Raw genomic sequence first — 16,865 nt, 5'->3', positions numbered from 1 at the left:
GGTCATTGACTGCACAAAATGAATTCCCAATAAACAAGGTATTCTATTGTATCATCTCACTTCTCTCTCAGCGTGTGCAGCTCCTTCCTCAGGTCTTCATCCTCCATCTCACTCTCCTCATCATCACTACTGCCCAGGGGAGAATGACCATGCCCGTGACCATGTCCTCGGGGTGGGTGGCTCAGTGCTGGAGTCCTCTTCCCCTCCTCCCTCTCTCCCTCCTTCCCTCGGGTCCTCCTCCTCTCTCTCTCCAGGTCAGGAGACACAGGGGAGCTGTCCGTCAGTTCTTTCTCCTCTTTCTGGTTCTCCGTCTGGGTCACAGAGAAGCGCCCCACATTCCTGTGGCTGCTGCCCGTACCACAGGCTGCCTCCTTGGGGGGAGAGGCCTCAGGGGGCTGGGGCACTGGGGTGACCTGGGGAAAATACAAAGTGGGAGTCATTAAGTTTGTGTGTGTTCCTCCTCCAGCACATTCTGATATTTAACCAGGAAGTGATTATCAGGAAGTTCTAGACACTTAATAGATCTGAAATAATTTAATAGGCCTGGTAGTAGTACTGTACTGTACTGGTAGTACTGGTAGTGTCCTCTCGTACACTGTGAGGCTATTTTCAGAACTACACAGGTGTCTAGAGTCTGTTTCGTACCTGAAATCGTCCCTTGAGTGAGTGGGGAGGGTTGGAGGAAGCCCCCTCTCTCTCCTCTCTGACTGCCTGACTGCCACTAAAGTGACCGTCTGGTAAAAAGAGGGGGAATGAAAAACAACAGGGGGAGAGAGAGGAGGACAGAGACAAGGACACGGAGACAGAGACACACATAGGTATAGATACAGATGTGAGGACAAGGTACAGACATAGGCACACACAGAGGGGTATACCGACAAGCACAGGGATAAGACGTGGACGCAGACACCACAAACACAGAAAAACAGAGTTAAAGATCATTACATTTCATTATCAGACAGCAACCCTGTGACTACACAAATAAGTATTATATTGTAGACAAGCTTACAGTTCATGGGAATGCGTGTGTGACATTACATTGATTTAGAAAACTATAGCATTTTTATAATGTTTTGCTGTCCTTTTCTTACAGTGACAGGAATAAGCATAAAAACATAATGATAAAGATAACTTAAAAATAACATCTACAGTAAAAACATGCTTAAATAAGCATAACATGTTATGGGGTGTGGGAAGGGTTGGTATATACTGTAAGTCAGTAATTAATATTCACATATCAAAGACATGAGATAGAAATGCATTTTAGGGAAGGGTCAGTTAGTTGAATGTATGCATCAGTATACTGTACACAGTATACACACACACACACACACACACACACACACACACTACCTGTACCATATCAGACCCCACACACAAACATCACATGTCAATCTGGATGAATAAATTGATCCACAATGTAGATTAAAAGTGATGTAATTTGTGGTATATGATATCTGGGGGTTTTCTAAACAGAATTTGTGTATATGAATATGTTGCATCATTTGAGATATCAATGTAAAAATGTACAGCTTGGCATGAATGCTGCTGATATGGTTTTACACATTATGTATGATAGTACATCACCTTAGCCAAATACATTTCAACTCAGTTTTTCACAATTCCTGACATTTAATCCTAGTAAAAATTCCCTGTCTTAGGTCAGTTAGAATCACCACTTTATTTTAAGGATGTGAAATGTCAGAATAATACTAGAGAATGATTTATTTCAGCTTTTATTTATTTCATCACATTCCCAGTGGGTCACAAGTTTGCATTCACTCAATTAGTATTTGGTAGCATTGCCATTAAATTGTTTAACTTGGGTCAAACTTTTCAGGTAGCCTTCCACAAGCATCATACAATAAGTTGAGTGAATTTTGGCCCTTTCCTCCTGACAGAGCTGGTGTAACTGAGTCAGGTTTGTAGGCCTCCTTGCTCGCACATGCTTTTTTAGTTCTGCCCACACATTTTCTATAGGATTGAGGTCAGGGCTTTCTGATGGCCACTCCAATACATTGACTTTGTTGTCCTTAAGCCATTTTGCCACAACTTTGGAAGCATGCTTGGGGTCATTGTCCATTTGGAAGACCCATTTGCGACCAAGCTATAACTTCCTGCCTGTCTTGAAATGTTGCTTCAATATATCCACATAATCTTTGTCCCCATGTGCAGTTGCAAACCGTAGTCTGGCTTTTTTATGGTGGTTTTGGAGCAGTGGCTTCTTCCTTGCTGAGCGGCCTTTCAGGTTATGTCGATATAGGACTCGTTTTACTGTGGATATAGATACTTTTGTACCTGTTTCCTCCAGCATCTTTACAAGGTCCTTTACGTTTGTTCTGGGATTGATTTGTACTTTTCGCACCAAAGCATGTTCCTCTCTAGGAGACAGAACGCTTCTCCTTCCTGAGCGGTATGACGGCTGCGTGGTCCCAAGAGGCACTGAGTTTTAAGGTAGACCTTGAAATACATCTACAGGTACACCTCCAATTGACTCAAATTATGTAAATTAGCCTAATAAAATATTATAAAGCCATGACATCATTTTCTGGAATTTTACAAGCTGTTTAAAGGTACAGTCAACTTAGTGTTTGTAAACTTCTGACCAACTGGAATTGTGATACTGTAAATTATAAATGAAATAATCTGGCTGTAAACAATTGTTGGAAAAATTTGTGGAGTGGTTCAAGAAATTTGTGGAGTGGTTGAAAAACAAGTTTGAAGGACTCCAACCTAAGTGTATGTAAACTTCCGACTTCAACTGTGCAATTCACTGTATCACAATTCCAGTGGGTCAGAAGTTTACATACACTAAGTTGACTGTGCCATTAAACAGATTGTAAAATTCCAGAAAATGATGTCATGGCTTTAGAAGCTTCTGTTAGGCTAATTGACATCATTTGAATCAATCGGAGGTGTCTCTGTGGATGTTTTTCCAGGCCTACCTTCAAACTCAGTGCCTCTTTGCTTGACATCATGGGAAAATCAATTGTAGACCTCCACAAGTCTGGTTCATCCTTGGGAGCAATTTACAAACGACTGAAGGTACCACGGTCATCTGTACAAACAATAGTACTCAAGTATAAACACCATGGGACCACACAGCCGTCAAACCGCTCAGGAAGGAGACTCGTTCTGTCTCCTAGAGATGAACGTACTTTGGTGCGAAAAGTGCAAATCAATCCCAGAACAACACCAAAGGACCTTGTGAAGATGCTGGAGGGAACAGGTACAAAAGTATCTATATCCACAGTAAAACGAGTCCTATATTGACATAACTTGAAAGGCCGCTCAGCAAGGAAGAGACCACTGCTCCAAAACTGCCATAAAATAGCCAGACTACGGTTTGCAACTGCACATGGGGACAAAGATCGTACTTTTTGGAGAAATGTCCTCTGGTCTGATGAAAACAAATTATAACTGTTTGGCCATAATGACAATCATTATGTTTGGAGGAAAAAGGGGGAGGCTTGCAAGCCGAAGAACACCATCCCAACCGTGAAGCACGGGGGTGGCAACATCATGTTGTGGGGGTGCTTTGCTGCAGGAGGGACTGGTGCACTTCACAAAATAGATGGCTCATGAGGAAGGAAAATTCTGTGTATATACTGAAGCAAAATCTCAACACATCAGTCAGGAAGTTAAAGCTTGGTCGCAAATGGGTCTTCCAAATGGAAAATCACCCCAAGCATACTTACAAAGTTGTGGCAAAATGGCTTAAAGACAAAAAAGTCAAATTATTGGAGAGGCAATCACAAAGCCCTGACCTCAATCTGATAGAAAATGTGTGGCCAGAACTGAAAAAGCGTGTGCGAGCAAGGAGGCTTACAAACCTGACTCAGTTACACCAGCTCTGTCAGGAGGAATGGACCAAAATTCACTCAACTTATTGTGGGAAGCTTGTGGAAGGCTACCTGAAACGTTTGACCCAAGTTGAACAATTTAAAGGCAATGCTACCAAATACTAATTGAGTGTATGTAAACTTGTGACCCACTGGGAATGTGATGAAAGAAATAAAAGCTGAAATAAATAATTCTCTACTAATATTCTGACATTTCACATTCTTAAAATAAAGTAGTGATCCTAACTGACCTAACACATGGAATTTTTATTAGGAATAAATGTCAGGAATTGTCATAAACTGAGTTTAAATGTATTTGGATAAGATGTATGTAAACTTCTAACTTCAACTGTAAATTAAATAATCTGTCTGTAAACAATTGTTTGAAAAATGACTTGTGTCATGCACTAAGTAGATGTCCTAACCGACTTGCCAAAATTATAGTTTGTTAACAAGAAATTTGTGGAGTGGTTTAAAATGAGTTTTAATGACTCCAACCTAAGTGTATGTAAACTTTTGACTTCAACTGTATACACACATATGTAGAACAAGTGCACATACACTACATGTCCAAAAGTATGTGGACACCTGCTCGTCAAACATCTCATTCCAAACTCATAGGCATTCATATGGAGTTGTTCCCCCCCTTTGCTGCTATTACAGCCTTCACTCTTCTGGGAAGGCTTTCCAGTAGATGTTTGAACACTGCTGCGGGGACTTGCTTACATTCAGCCACAAGAGCATTAGTGAGGTCGGGCACTGATGTTTGGTGATTAGAACTGGCTAGCAGTCGGCGTTCCAATTCATCCCAATGGTGTTCGATGGGGTTGAGGTCAGGATTCTGTGCAGGCCAGTCAAGATCTTCCACACCGACCTTGAAAAAGCATTTCTGTATGGACCGCTTTGTGCAAGGGGCATTTTCATTCTGAAACAGGAAAGGGCCTTCCCCCCAAACTGTTGCCACAAAGTTGGAAGCACAGAATTGTCTAGAATGTCATTATATACTGTAGCGTTAAGGTTTCCTTACAGGCCTCCTGAGTGGCACAGTGGTCTAAGGCACTGCATCACTAAAAATCCAGGTTCGATCCCGGGCTGTGTCGCAACCGGCCGTGACCGGGAGACCAATTAGGTGAAGCACAAATGGCCCAGCGTCGACTCCTTGTGGCAGCTGGGTGCATGCAGTGTGGCTTGGCAGGCTGGTGTTTCGGAGAACACATGGCTCTCGACCTTCGCCTCTCAAATCAAATCACTACATGGCCCCGAGTCCGTACAGGAGTAGCAGCGATGGGACAACACTGTAACTACCAATTGAATATCGCAAAAATAGGGAGAAGAAGGGGTATAAAGTACACTATTTTAGCCCAAACCATGATGCTGCCACCACCATGTTTAACAGTGGGGATGTTGTGTTCAGCTGTGTTGCTTTTACGCCAAACATAACATTTTGCATTGTTGCCAAAAAGTTCAATTTTGGTTTCATCTGACCAGAGCACCTTCTTCCACATGTTTGGTGTGTCTCCCAGGTGGCTTGTGGCAAACTATAAACAACACTTTTTATGGATATCTTTAAGAAATGGCTTTCTTCTTGCCACTCTTCCATAAAGGCCAGATTTGTGCAATATACGACTGATTGTTGTCCTATGGACAGAGTCTCCCACCTCAGCTGTAGATCTCTGCAGTTCATCCAGAGTGATCATGGGCCTCTTGGCTGCATCTCTGATCAGTCTTCTCCTTGTATGAGCTGAAAGTTTAGAGGGACGGCCAGGTCTTGGTAGATTTGCAGTGGTCTGATACTCCTTCCATTTCAATATTATCGCTTGCACAGTGCTCCTTGGGATGTTTAAAGCTTGGGAAATATTTTTGTATCCAAATCCGGCTTTAAACTTCTTCACAACAGTATCTCGCACCTGCCTGGTGTGTTCCTTGTTCTTCATGATGCTCTCTGCGCTTTAACGGACCTCTGAGACTATCACAGTGCAGGTGCATTTATACGGAGACTTGATTACACACAGGTGGATTGTATTTATCATCATTAGTCATTTAGGTCAACATTGGATCATTCAGAGATCCTCACTGAACTTCTGGAGAGAGTTTGCTGCACTGAAAGTAAAGGGGCTGAATAATTTTGCACGCCCAATTTTTCAGTTTTTGATTTGTTAAAAAAGTTTGAAATATCCAATAACTGTCGTTCCACTTCATGATTGTGTCCCACTTGTTGTTGATTCTTCACAAAAAAATACAGATTTATATATTTATGTTTGAAGCCTGAAATGTGGCAAAAGGTCGCAAAGTTCAAGGGGGCCGAATACTTTCGCAAGGCACTGTATATACAGTACCAGTCAAAAGTGTGAAAAACTGTCATCAAGGCAACGGGTGGCTACTTTGAAGAATCTAAAATGTACAATATATTTTGATTTGTTTAACACTTTTTTGGTTACTACATTATTCCATATGTGTTATTTCATAGTTTTGATATCGTCACTATTATTCTACAATGTAGAAAATAGTAAAAATAAAGAAAAACCCTGGAATGAGTAGGTGTGTCCAAACCTTTGACTGGTACTGTAGTTACTTCTAAACCCTGTACTGTACAATGTGCACAATGTATAGTAAATTATGACTGTCATCATAATCTAGGATATCACATACAATACATAACATACTGACAAAGCAAATGGCTCATGTAGAAAGTATTTTAAGGAATGTATTGCATCTAAATGTACTGCATACATATGCAGTGATTGCCGTGACATGTGCCACGTGTGATTGTGAGCCCTCAAAGCGTGGTATGTAAGTGAGCCCTCAAAGCGTGGTATGTAAGTGAGCCCTCAAAGCGTGGTATGTAAGTGAGCCCTGAAAGCATGGTATGTACACGCCCCTACATATTTATTTGGAGAGCAAACCTAAAACTTTTCATTTGCCTCTGTAGTCCAGAATTTTCGATTTGAGATCAAATGTTTTATGAGGTGACAGTACGTCACCATGTGAGGTTATTTTCATACAAATAAAAAGGTGACATTCTGTACAGTCGCCTCATATAAAACATTTGATCTCAAATGCTGGAGTATAGAGCAAAATTAAAAGTTTGAGCTTCACTGTCCAAATAAATACGTAGGGGAGTGTTTGTGTGTACATTATGTGTGTGTGCATTATGTGTGTGTCCTTGAACCGTTGTGTATGTGCAAGTGTGTGTGGGGTGCTCTTAGCTACTCTGTGCCAGCAGGTGGGGTGGTTGGTGTGGTGAGGGCAGTGTTTGGTGTGTTGGCACTGACTGGGCAGTGGCCTACAGAGCAGAGGGTGGGGCGGGGCTGTGGTGGGCATCCTAGCTCAGGGGCTGCAGATCCACGTGCATCTCCAGAGTTACAGTAGTAAGCTCATCTGCACCACGGACATATCACCCTCCTGATGATGCCCGTCTCTTCCCTCCTTCCTTCCTACCCTCATCCCCCCTTCTCTGGCTCCTCTTCTCTATGTTTCTTTCCACTATTCCAGCCTCATGCCAAGGGTGAGTTATCCCCCATGCAAACAAAACAAAGATTGCCAAAATAAATTTAGTAAAGCCATTCTCCAAAACAAATAAATCCAAACGAGTAATGTATCATGTAGTGATATCATCGACATGGTACTATACAACAAAGACAATAACATTACAATAGATACAATTACCGTTACTAATTACTTGTTAAAGAATAAACAATCAAATAATTGCTGTCAAAGATGATCAGAAACAACACAACTAGGTTACACAAAACATACTGTATCTACCCATTTGTATTTGAGATAAAACACCCCCACCAACCAACATCCCATTCACCCTCTCTCTCTAAGATCACGCTACCTTGCTGGACTCTGGGCTTCTTGAACAAGCTGGCGGAGTGGCGCAGTTTGCAAGCCCAGCTTTTGAATTTGCGAGTCCAGGATTTCTTGCTAACGGGATTTCTGATACTAGGACATGTCAGGTTTAGGCCAAAATATCCACCTCCTGCATTGTGCTGTGGCGGCGATCCAGGGCCCAGGGGGACGAGGTGCAGATTTGCGGGCCACGTAGTGACTTCTCCTGGGGTACTGGTGTCAGAGTGAGGGGGGGCAGCCTGGAGGGGTAGGGGGAGGGGATAGGTAACATAGCGACATGGTAAGAGTGGCTGCCAAAATCAGGGGTTGAGACACTCGGAGAGAAAAAAAAAGATGCTGGAATATCATAAACTTACATAACAAGAACCGTAGCATTGAAAAAGACATTCAAAAGAACAAGGCAATCGAAGTAGTGATCTTTACATAAAGTTTCAGGTAAAAGTCAATCAAACACTATTCAATGTTTCAATTCAACATCCAGATATGTGGACCTTACTTACAAAAACAGTGGGTTCTCCAGGGATAGGCGGGGGCCCGGCCGAGTCTCCGTGTGGGGAGGCAAGGAGGGAGGAAGCGAGGGAGGCGGAGGAGAGAGACGGGCCGGGCTGCTGCTCCACCGGGCTTGCTGGTGGAGCCTCCTCCCCCACTCCTCTCCCCCTTTCCAGGTCAGGAGAGGTGGAGGAGGAGGAGGAGCGGGAGGTGGTGGAGGAGGAAGAGTGAGGAGAGGTGTCTGAGGATGACAACACGGGAGGAGGGAAGGAGGAGGGTTGGAGCGAGTGCGGCTCCGAGGATTCATCCCCTCCTGCCGATGTGGAGGCTGCTGACACTGCGGTGGCACCTGCGGTAGAAGCCACAGCAGCTCCCCCCGTCACAGCTGCCCCACTACTATACTCCTGATACAACAAGTTCCTCAGCTTTTCATCCAGAGTCTTAATGCGGTTGTCTACAAACTCGATTTTGGGAGGGCCCTCGCTGTCCGACTCGGCCACAGAGGATGGTTGGACTGGGGATGGGGTCAGGGTGAGGGAGAGGGGCGGTAAGGGGGCATCGGAGGTTGTGTTAATGTTGAGGGGCAGAGATAAGTCTGAGGAGGGATGTAGAGGGGCAGAGTGACTGCCTATATCCTCTGTCACACTGTCCTCCTCTGTAGACCTCTTCCACTCTGACTGTTGTAATGACGTCTGCTTCTGGGGAGGAGCCTGCTGGGGCACCTGCTGCTGCTGAGGGTTAACCTCTTGTTGTTTTTGTTGTTGCTGCTGTTGCTGTACTAGTTGTTGTGTCTGTTCTAGAGGGAGTTGTTGAGCCTGCTGTTGTACCAGCGCCATGTTTAGTGGCTGTACTGATTGTTGTTGGACATACTGTTGGTTCACTGACAGCTGCTGTTGCTGCTGCTGCTGTTGCTGCTGTTGTTGCTGTTGTTGTTGCTGTTGGAGCATTTGCTGTTGCTGCTGAATATGCAGTGCTTGTTGCAGAGTTAACTGTTGCTGATGCTGTGGCTGCAATTCAATCACTGCCTGTTGCTGTGAAATGACTGGTTGTTTTTGCTGTGGTGGTGGCAACTGGTGTAGCTGTTGCATGTGTAACTGTGTGTTGTACTGTGCGTTCTGCATTTGGACAGGCATTTGCTGAGTCTGTAGTTGTAGTGCCAGCGGCAACATCTCTGTCTGTGATTGCAGGGACATACACTGTTGTTGTAACGGCTCTGTGTGACTGAGCTGGGGATGCAAATGTACCTCAGACTGCTGCTGATGTTGTTGCAGCATCTGCAACTGTTGAATAGATTGTTGCAACGCGTGTTGCTGCTTCTGCTGCTGCAGTTGTATCTGCTCTTGGTACTCTTGCTGTTGTTTCTGTACCTGTTGGAGTTGCACAGTCTTCAGGTGTTGTTGTTGCTGATGTTCTAGGAGCGGTTGCTGCTGCTGTACCTGTTGCACTGTCTGGAGTTGCTGTTGTAACTGGACCTGAGGCTGAACCTGGGCTGCCGTGCACTGCATCTGAGGCAGAATGTGTTGCTGCTGCTCCAGACCGGCACGGCTAACAGGAGGAGAGGCCACGGCTGCAGCCACAGCCACTGGTGGGTGGATTGAGCCAGTGGATGAGTGGTCCCCTCCAGACACACACTGTCCTAGGGTGGCCACCTTTACTACATCACCCAGGCTTGGTCCTTCGCCCTGGCTCACCATAGAGCCCCTACTCGTAGCTGGGGAGGTCAGAGCTTCAGTTGGAGAGGGGGTGGTAGTGGGCGCGATGGTGGCAGAAGCAGCTACCATGGAAGTGATTGGGAGGTTGGCAGCGGTGGTTGGGATGGAGGATGTTGCTGTGGTGGCACTGGAAGTTTGGTTAATGGAAGCCTGCAGGTCTAGGCCTAGCCTAGCCGAGGCAGCGGGGACTGGGTGTGGGACTGAGGCAACAACTGCACTAGCGAGACTAGAAGTCAGGGCGGAAACCCTACTGTCAGAGGCAGCAGAGGCCGTCGTGTCAGGAGCGGGGGCAGCAGGGGCTGGGGGGGCAGACATGGAGGCAGGGGCAGAAACGGTAGAGGCGGAGGCAGGGGGGGAGGAGGCGGTGGCAGGGACACACAGGGTGGACGTGGAGCGGGGAGGAGGAGAGGAGACCATTCCAGCGAAGGAGGAGTCCGATCTCTGGGATCCTCCGCCCCCCTCTAAAGTACATTGACCAATCAGAGCACACAAGACCAGAGAGAGGAGGGACAGAGGTTTAGTTGGTGTTACTCGACAGACAGAACCATACACAGCTAAGCCGAGCCCAGCCGTACTACGCTGGCCAGGTTACGCTTCCACCATAGTCATTGGAAAAGACAATGCAATGAGACAATATTAAAACCAGCACATGGGAGAAGGGGTTGTAACATTTTCTGTACAATGCATAGCCCACCTTTGGAGCAGGACACTAACTGCACAGGACAGTTCAGAAAATATTTCAACCCCTACTGTTTTCGGGGTGGGCTTGGTAGCGTGAAAAGGGAATTGCTGCCCTGTGTTAGATTACTGCCCAGGTGTGTCTTTCATTGACCCAATCATACTGTTACTGTACCTCTGTCAGTGTCTGTAGACTGGGGCACCCTGACCTCTCCGGTCGAGAGAGGTGGAGGGGTGGACGCTCCTCCCTGGTTGGACGTGGAGTCTCTGTGTCTGATGGTCTGGTTGATGAAGAACCTCCATCTGCCCACCGGAGACGACTGAGGCGCCCAGTCCACTGGAACATAAAATAATATATAAAAAGTCCCACTTTAAACTAACTACAACTTTCAAGGTTTCCTTAAACACTTTATAAAACCTATATAGATATTTTAGAAATAATTCAGAATCATTAATAATGAATATCACAAGGAGCTGCACAACTGGCAGATGGAGAGCGAAATAATATAGAAAAGGTCCCACTTGAATGAACTAACTTTACTTTCAAGGCTTAATGAAGCCTTCATAAACACATAGATCAGTGGTCACCAACCTTTTCTGAGTCAAGATCACTAAGTCAAAATGCAAGCCGAGATCTACCGCTGAGATTTTTTTTGTAACATGATTTAAAAAATGTAAGCCTATGCAACATTAACCAATTAAAAACAGTTCTGTAGCAATGAGGTTTGTGCAGTGGGCTACAGGCCCAATACATTATCACTGCATATTGGCTATGATTGAGTTGCCCTGCCAATGTTGTTCTTCCCAGACCATTTTGAAATTAAACTTCAAAATTGTAGGTATATGATCACACTGGTAATAGATCACTTGTTGTATTACTTGTGAGGCACAGCTGAGTGAGCATAATATGTTGATTGTTTTTACTGGACTGATGGCCTGCATCTGATGGTCAGCCTGAGGGGAAGGAGGGAACAGTGGTGAGGCTGAATCTCCCCAGACTCACCATCCCCCTCTCTCCACTGAGAAAAGGGGACACAGTCTTCCAGTTAATAACGAAACTTAAGTCACGCAGCATTATTTCAGCCTCATGCACCAATTCATGTTGTTATTCCTATGATCAGAGTAAGTGAAATATTCCTCGATATTTATAAAGACACAAGCCGCTAATAATAACAACGCAAGTTTATTGACAGTCTTTGCTGTACTCGTTGATTGCAGCTGCAGTGCTGGTTGTAGTGTGACTGGAAGGAGTGAAGGTGCATTTTATGGCTTATAAAACTGTTGAACAAAGTGATGACAGTGCTGAATAACAACTTAAATATGAACTTTCTCAAAAACAACAGCTCTTTTCTGTATTCATTGAGTCTCGGGCCCGGAGAAATCGTAATCCATGGTATGTTTTCCTTAAACAACCATTTCAAACTTCAACTTAAGCCACAACTAGCTACAAATGTATGAAAGTGATAGGTGCATGTGAACAAAATCACCTGAAATCAACTTCATATTTACTTAAAGATGATATTACAATATCTCCTTGCCCATGGACTACTTTCCGGCTGAGGAACCATCTAACATCATGTTGTAAAATAGTAACCTACTCCATTTGGCAAAGCACCAGATGCCATGACCATATAGTCCACTTGAAGCTGGAGAGATGTAGTATATCATGTCAATCAAACTGTGTAAAAAGTTTGTAACAATAAAATACAACTACGAAAATATAAATGGACAATTATGCATTTATTTGATCTTATCCATCTAACCTTCATATAGTATAGGAGGACTAGTGGGGCGGAGGACGGGCGAGTCCCAAATTGAATTCTATTCCCCATATAGTGTCCATAGGGATCTGGTCAAAAGAAGTGCACTATGCTCTATACAGGGAAACTTTTTCCAACATTTTGTTACGTTACAGCCTTATTCTAAAACTGCTTAAACAATTTTTTCGCCCTCATCAATCTACACACAATACCCGATAATGACAAAGCGAAAACATGTTTTTAGAAATGTTTGCACGTATTCAGACCCTTTACTATGGAGAGTCGAAATTGAGCTCAGGTGCATCCTGTTTCCATTGATCATCCTTAAGATGTTTCTACAACTTGATTGGAGTCCACCTGTGGTAAATTCAATTGATTGGACATGACTTGGAATGCACACACCTGTCTATATAAAGGAAACCAGGCACCGCTCATCACATGGCCAATACCATCTCTACCTACGGGGAAGCATGGTGGTGGCAGCATCATGCTGTGGGGATGTTTTTCAGTGGCAGGGACTGGGAGACTAGTCAGGATCGAGTGAAAGCTGAACGGAGCAAAGTACAGAGGTCCGTGATGAAAACCTGTTCTAGAGCGCTCAGGTCAGCCAACACAACACAGGAGTGGTGTTAAGGATATGTGCATTTGTTTTCTCTCCTTCTGCCCTAGTCACAGGTGGCAGTCAACAGTCGCCAATCAGTGACCCCCCCCCCCCACCCCACCCCAGATTTAGGTTGTCTGTTGTTATTAGTTCTCACTGTTCCTGCAGTTCCAAAGGGATTCGTAACAAGTCTCTGAATGTCCTTGAGGGCCCAGCCAAAGCCCGGACTTGAACCAAATCAAACCTCTCTGGAGAGACCTGAAAATAGCTGTGCAGCCAACCTGACAGAGCTTGAGTGTAATTTATTTACCCAAGAAGACTTGAGGCTTTAATTACTGCCAAAGGGGCTTCAACAAAGTACTGAGTAAAGGGTCTGAATGCTATGTAAATGTGATATTTCTGTTTGTTTTTTTCCATTAGCAAAAATGTCTAAACTTTAATACATTTTAGAATAAGGCAACAAAATTTGGAAAAAGTCAAGGGGTTTGAAAACTTTCCCAATGCACTGTAGTTGCCATTTTGGACAAAGCCAGGGAGGGGTAACTCACTTGCTGTGCCTGTTGGAGTGCTCACATGCAGCTGTTCCATAGATCCAGTCTGGACAGACAACAGGAAAACACAGAACAGACGACGTTAACATACATACAGGCGGAATGACATTGTAATCACTTCAATTAGCTATGGTTGCTCCATTACATTAGCTATGGTAAGGGCCTCTGTATGTTCTCCACACACCATTACATTAGCTCTCTGAAGGTTTAGCATTCACCAAAACATAGGACATGGCTACTGACATATTGTTTCCATAACGGTAAGATAAAATTACCAGACAGACAGTACTTTACATGGACCCGTTTTCAAGGCACCATATTATGGACATCAGGACATGCTTTACCCCTGGCTGTACGCTGTACTGGGTTCAGTGTTTCAAACTGTATGTCTAAAGATTAAGAGTAGAAAGGAGCCTAAAAGACATTACATAAGGATATCGGAGCAGCTTCCCAAAAAGCATCCTATTCCCGTTATATTGTACTACTTTCGACCATGTAGGGCAGGGGTTCTCAAACTTTTAGGGGCCCAGGACCCCTTTTGTGAGAGCAAATTCTTCAGGGACCCCCTCATAATCAGAACACAACTCGAGTGAGATTAAAAAATGTAATTAAATAAAAAGCATACAATAAGTTTTACTTATGACTTTGGCATGGCTGGAGGAACCAAGTCTCAGGTCCAGGGAAGGAACATTTTAAAAGCCAGCCTCTTGGCATCAGAGAGAAAAATGTGCTGTTTTCAAGCGAATATCCTGCAATTCTACAAATTTTGTCATTGGGCAGAGGGATTTTTTTTTGTTGTTGCAGCTGTGGAGCTAATATCATGCAATTCTACATATTTTGCCATGAGGCAGAGAAACTTTGCAGTTTTAAAACTTAACCTCTAACATTAGTGAAAAAATACCATGCTATTGTTTGAGGAGAGTGCACAACAACAAAACGTTTTATCACAGCAACTGGTTTGATACATTCACCTCTGAAGGTAAATAATGTACTTACTACATTCAGTAATCTTGCTCTGATTTGTCATCCTGAGGATCCCAGAGATATAAGGTAGCATAGTTTTGTTTGATAAAATACATTTTTATATTAAAATGCCGGAACTGCGTTCTACAGTTTGAACCCCTGCTGTCTCTGGCCCCACATCCACCCCACCATCTAAATGTGTGAAGGTTAGTGTCTTTTCTGTAGGGAAGCTAATTATCCACCATGTATGTATGTATGTATGTATGTATGTATGTATGTATGTATGTATGTATGTATGTAGGCTTGTACTGGACCGCAGAGTGCTGAAGAGTGTAACAATCGTCTGTCCTTGGTTGCAACACTCACTACCAAATTCCAAACTGAATCTGGACGCAAACGTCAGCACAATAACTGTTCATCGGGAGCTTCATGAAATCCACACATGCCAAGCGTCGGCTGGAGTGGTGTAAAGCTTGCCGCCATTGGACTCTGGAGCAGTGGAAATGTGTTCTCTGGCGTAATGAATCACGCTTCACCATCTGGCAGTCTGACGGACAAATCTGGGTTTGGCGGATGCCAGAAGAATGCTACTTGCCCCAATGCATAGTGCCAACTGTAAGGTTTGATGGAGGAGGAATAATGGTCTGCGGCTGTTTTTCATGGTTTCAGGCTTGGCCCCTTAGTTCAAGTGAAGGGAAATCTAAACGCTTCAGCATACAATGACATTCTAGAATCTTCTGTGCTTCCAACTTTGTGGCAAAAGTGCACAAAGCAAGGTCCATGAAATGGTTTGTCGAGATCAGTGTGGATGAACTTGACTGGGCTGCAAAGAGCCCTGAGCTAAACCTCACTCAACACCTTTGGGATGAATTGGAACGCCAACTGCGAGCCAGTCCTAATCGCCCAACATCGGTGCCCGACCTCACTAATGCTCGTGGCTGAATGGAAGCAAGTCCCCGCATCAATGTTCCAACATCTAGTGGAAAGCCTTCCCAGAAGAGTGGAGGCTGTTATAGCAGCAAGGGGAGGGACCAACTCCATATTAATGCCCATTATTTTGGAATGAGATGTTCGACGAGCATACTTTTGGTCATGCAGTGTATTTATCTGGATGTGGACCCCCTGCTGTACCTCCACAGCACCCACTTTGAGAACCCAGCAGACCCCACTCTGAGAACCCCTGATGTAGGGAATAGGTATTATGATGCCATATGGGACATAACCAATGTTTTCAAACCAGACCTGTTGATGTGTGAGGAGAATTTCCTGAGCTCTCTTGACAATGGACCTCAGCTCTTCCACAAATGTATCTTTCTCTGACTCAAGGACAAAATCCTCCTCCACCTACACAAGACATTACAGATACACAAATTGATACACAATATATATATTTTTAAAGCCAAACTCAATGGACCAAACACAGGCTGCATGGCGAACTGGGTGTTAGTCCAAATGAGAATGCTTGCCGCAAAAACCATCATCCCATCCAATATAGAATAATCATATATTCATATCTAATATATCAAAACAGGTAGAAGTTTGCAGTGCAATAATCCCATGCAATGTCCATGTAGAACTGCCTGTGGATCTAGTCACCATATAATCTGCGATGTCTTCAGGTGCGTCTCCCTCTGTGTCGAACTTAAAGGTGACCATCTTGTTGCTGTGGGTTTCCAGCTGACACTCCACCATGTTGTCACCAGTGCCGGACACCTACAGAGCACAGGAAGAGAAACCATGTGGTTCTGTTCAATGTCTTGGACATGACAACTTCTTGGACATGACAACTTCTTGGACATGACAATTTATTGTAAACCTTTCACATCCTGATAGGGATTCATATTATTAGGGATACTATACCTGGATCATACTCAGTTGAAATGCATGGGATCCCTTTTCTGCCCCCCGATAGGACAATCTCCTCTGAGACTTCACCCTCTCTAGTTTTCCATTGGCTAACAACATCTGTAGATCCCCATCGGATGGAACAGCACTGTGAGAGAGGTGTCAGACAAGCAAGAGTCATGCACAACATGTGAACATTGATGGTCAAATAAATAGTACTCCATGTACAGTAGTGGGCATAGTCTTTTCTAACATGGAGGGCTTGACATTCAAAACAAAAAACAAGCGAAGATTGACAACCGGTCCCTAGCCCTTCCCCTTGGTCCTAACCTTTGGATGTTTGCAGATCGGAAGGTTCTGGAAAGGTTTAAGTAGTGTAGTGGTGCAGCTTCCACCATATCACTTCAAACTTATTGATCTGCAAACATTGACCTGATAGGGCCGGGGGCAAGAGCAAGGAAGTAAATTGGGGCCGACGTTGAGAGTAGTGATGTGACACATACCCTGAAGAGGAGTGTCTCTCTGTGCCAGACTGGTTTGGACTCTCCTGTAGAGCCACATAAATAGACAGA

The 16,865-nt window shown here is 44.3% G+C and overlaps 1 protein-coding gene and 1 long non-coding RNA gene across 3 annotated transcripts in view; one reads left to right on the top strand and one right to left on the bottom strand.

The window, feature by feature from the left end:
- The window catches only part of LOC149976898 (uncharacterized), a 175,736-nt gene that overhangs the window by 62,543 nt on the left and 96,328 nt on the right, over positions 1 to 16,865 (top strand). The window lies entirely within an intron of this gene.
- The window catches only part of wnk3 (WNK lysine deficient protein kinase 3), a 74,446-nt gene that overhangs the window by 4,932 nt on the left and 52,649 nt on the right, over positions 1 to 16,865 (bottom strand). Inside the window, exons 12-21 of one of the 2 annotated variants that reach the window (XM_021565830.3) lie at positions 16,797 to 16,840; positions 16,309 to 16,441; positions 16,045 to 16,161; positions 15,691 to 15,792; positions 13,483 to 13,531; positions 10,749 to 10,910; positions 8,195 to 10,356; positions 7,681 to 7,933; positions 646 to 734; positions 61 to 413 (exon numbers count right to left, since the gene is read on the bottom strand). In XM_021565830.3, the coding sequence (XP_021421505.3) occupies positions 61 to 413; positions 646 to 734; positions 7,681 to 7,933; positions 8,195 to 10,356; positions 10,749 to 10,910; positions 13,483 to 13,531; positions 15,691 to 15,792; positions 16,045 to 16,161; positions 16,309 to 16,441; positions 16,797 to 16,840 (3,464 nt within the window). The remainder of the gene's footprint in view (positions 1 to 60; positions 414 to 645; positions 735 to 7,680; positions 7,934 to 8,194; positions 10,357 to 10,748; positions 10,911 to 13,482; positions 13,532 to 15,690; positions 15,793 to 16,044; positions 16,162 to 16,308; positions 16,442 to 16,796; positions 16,841 to 16,865) is intronic. The other variant, XM_036946832.2, reaches the window with a different exon arrangement.

The sequence above is a fragment of the Oncorhynchus mykiss genome, chromosome 16 (assembly GCF_057628025.1).
Source record: "Oncorhynchus mykiss isolate SJ-2025 chromosome 16, ASM5762802v1, whole genome shotgun sequence".
Lineage (NCBI taxonomy): Eukaryota > Metazoa > Chordata > Actinopteri > Salmoniformes > Salmonidae > Oncorhynchus > Oncorhynchus mykiss.
This window is presented reverse-complemented; position numbering and strand designations above follow the sequence as displayed.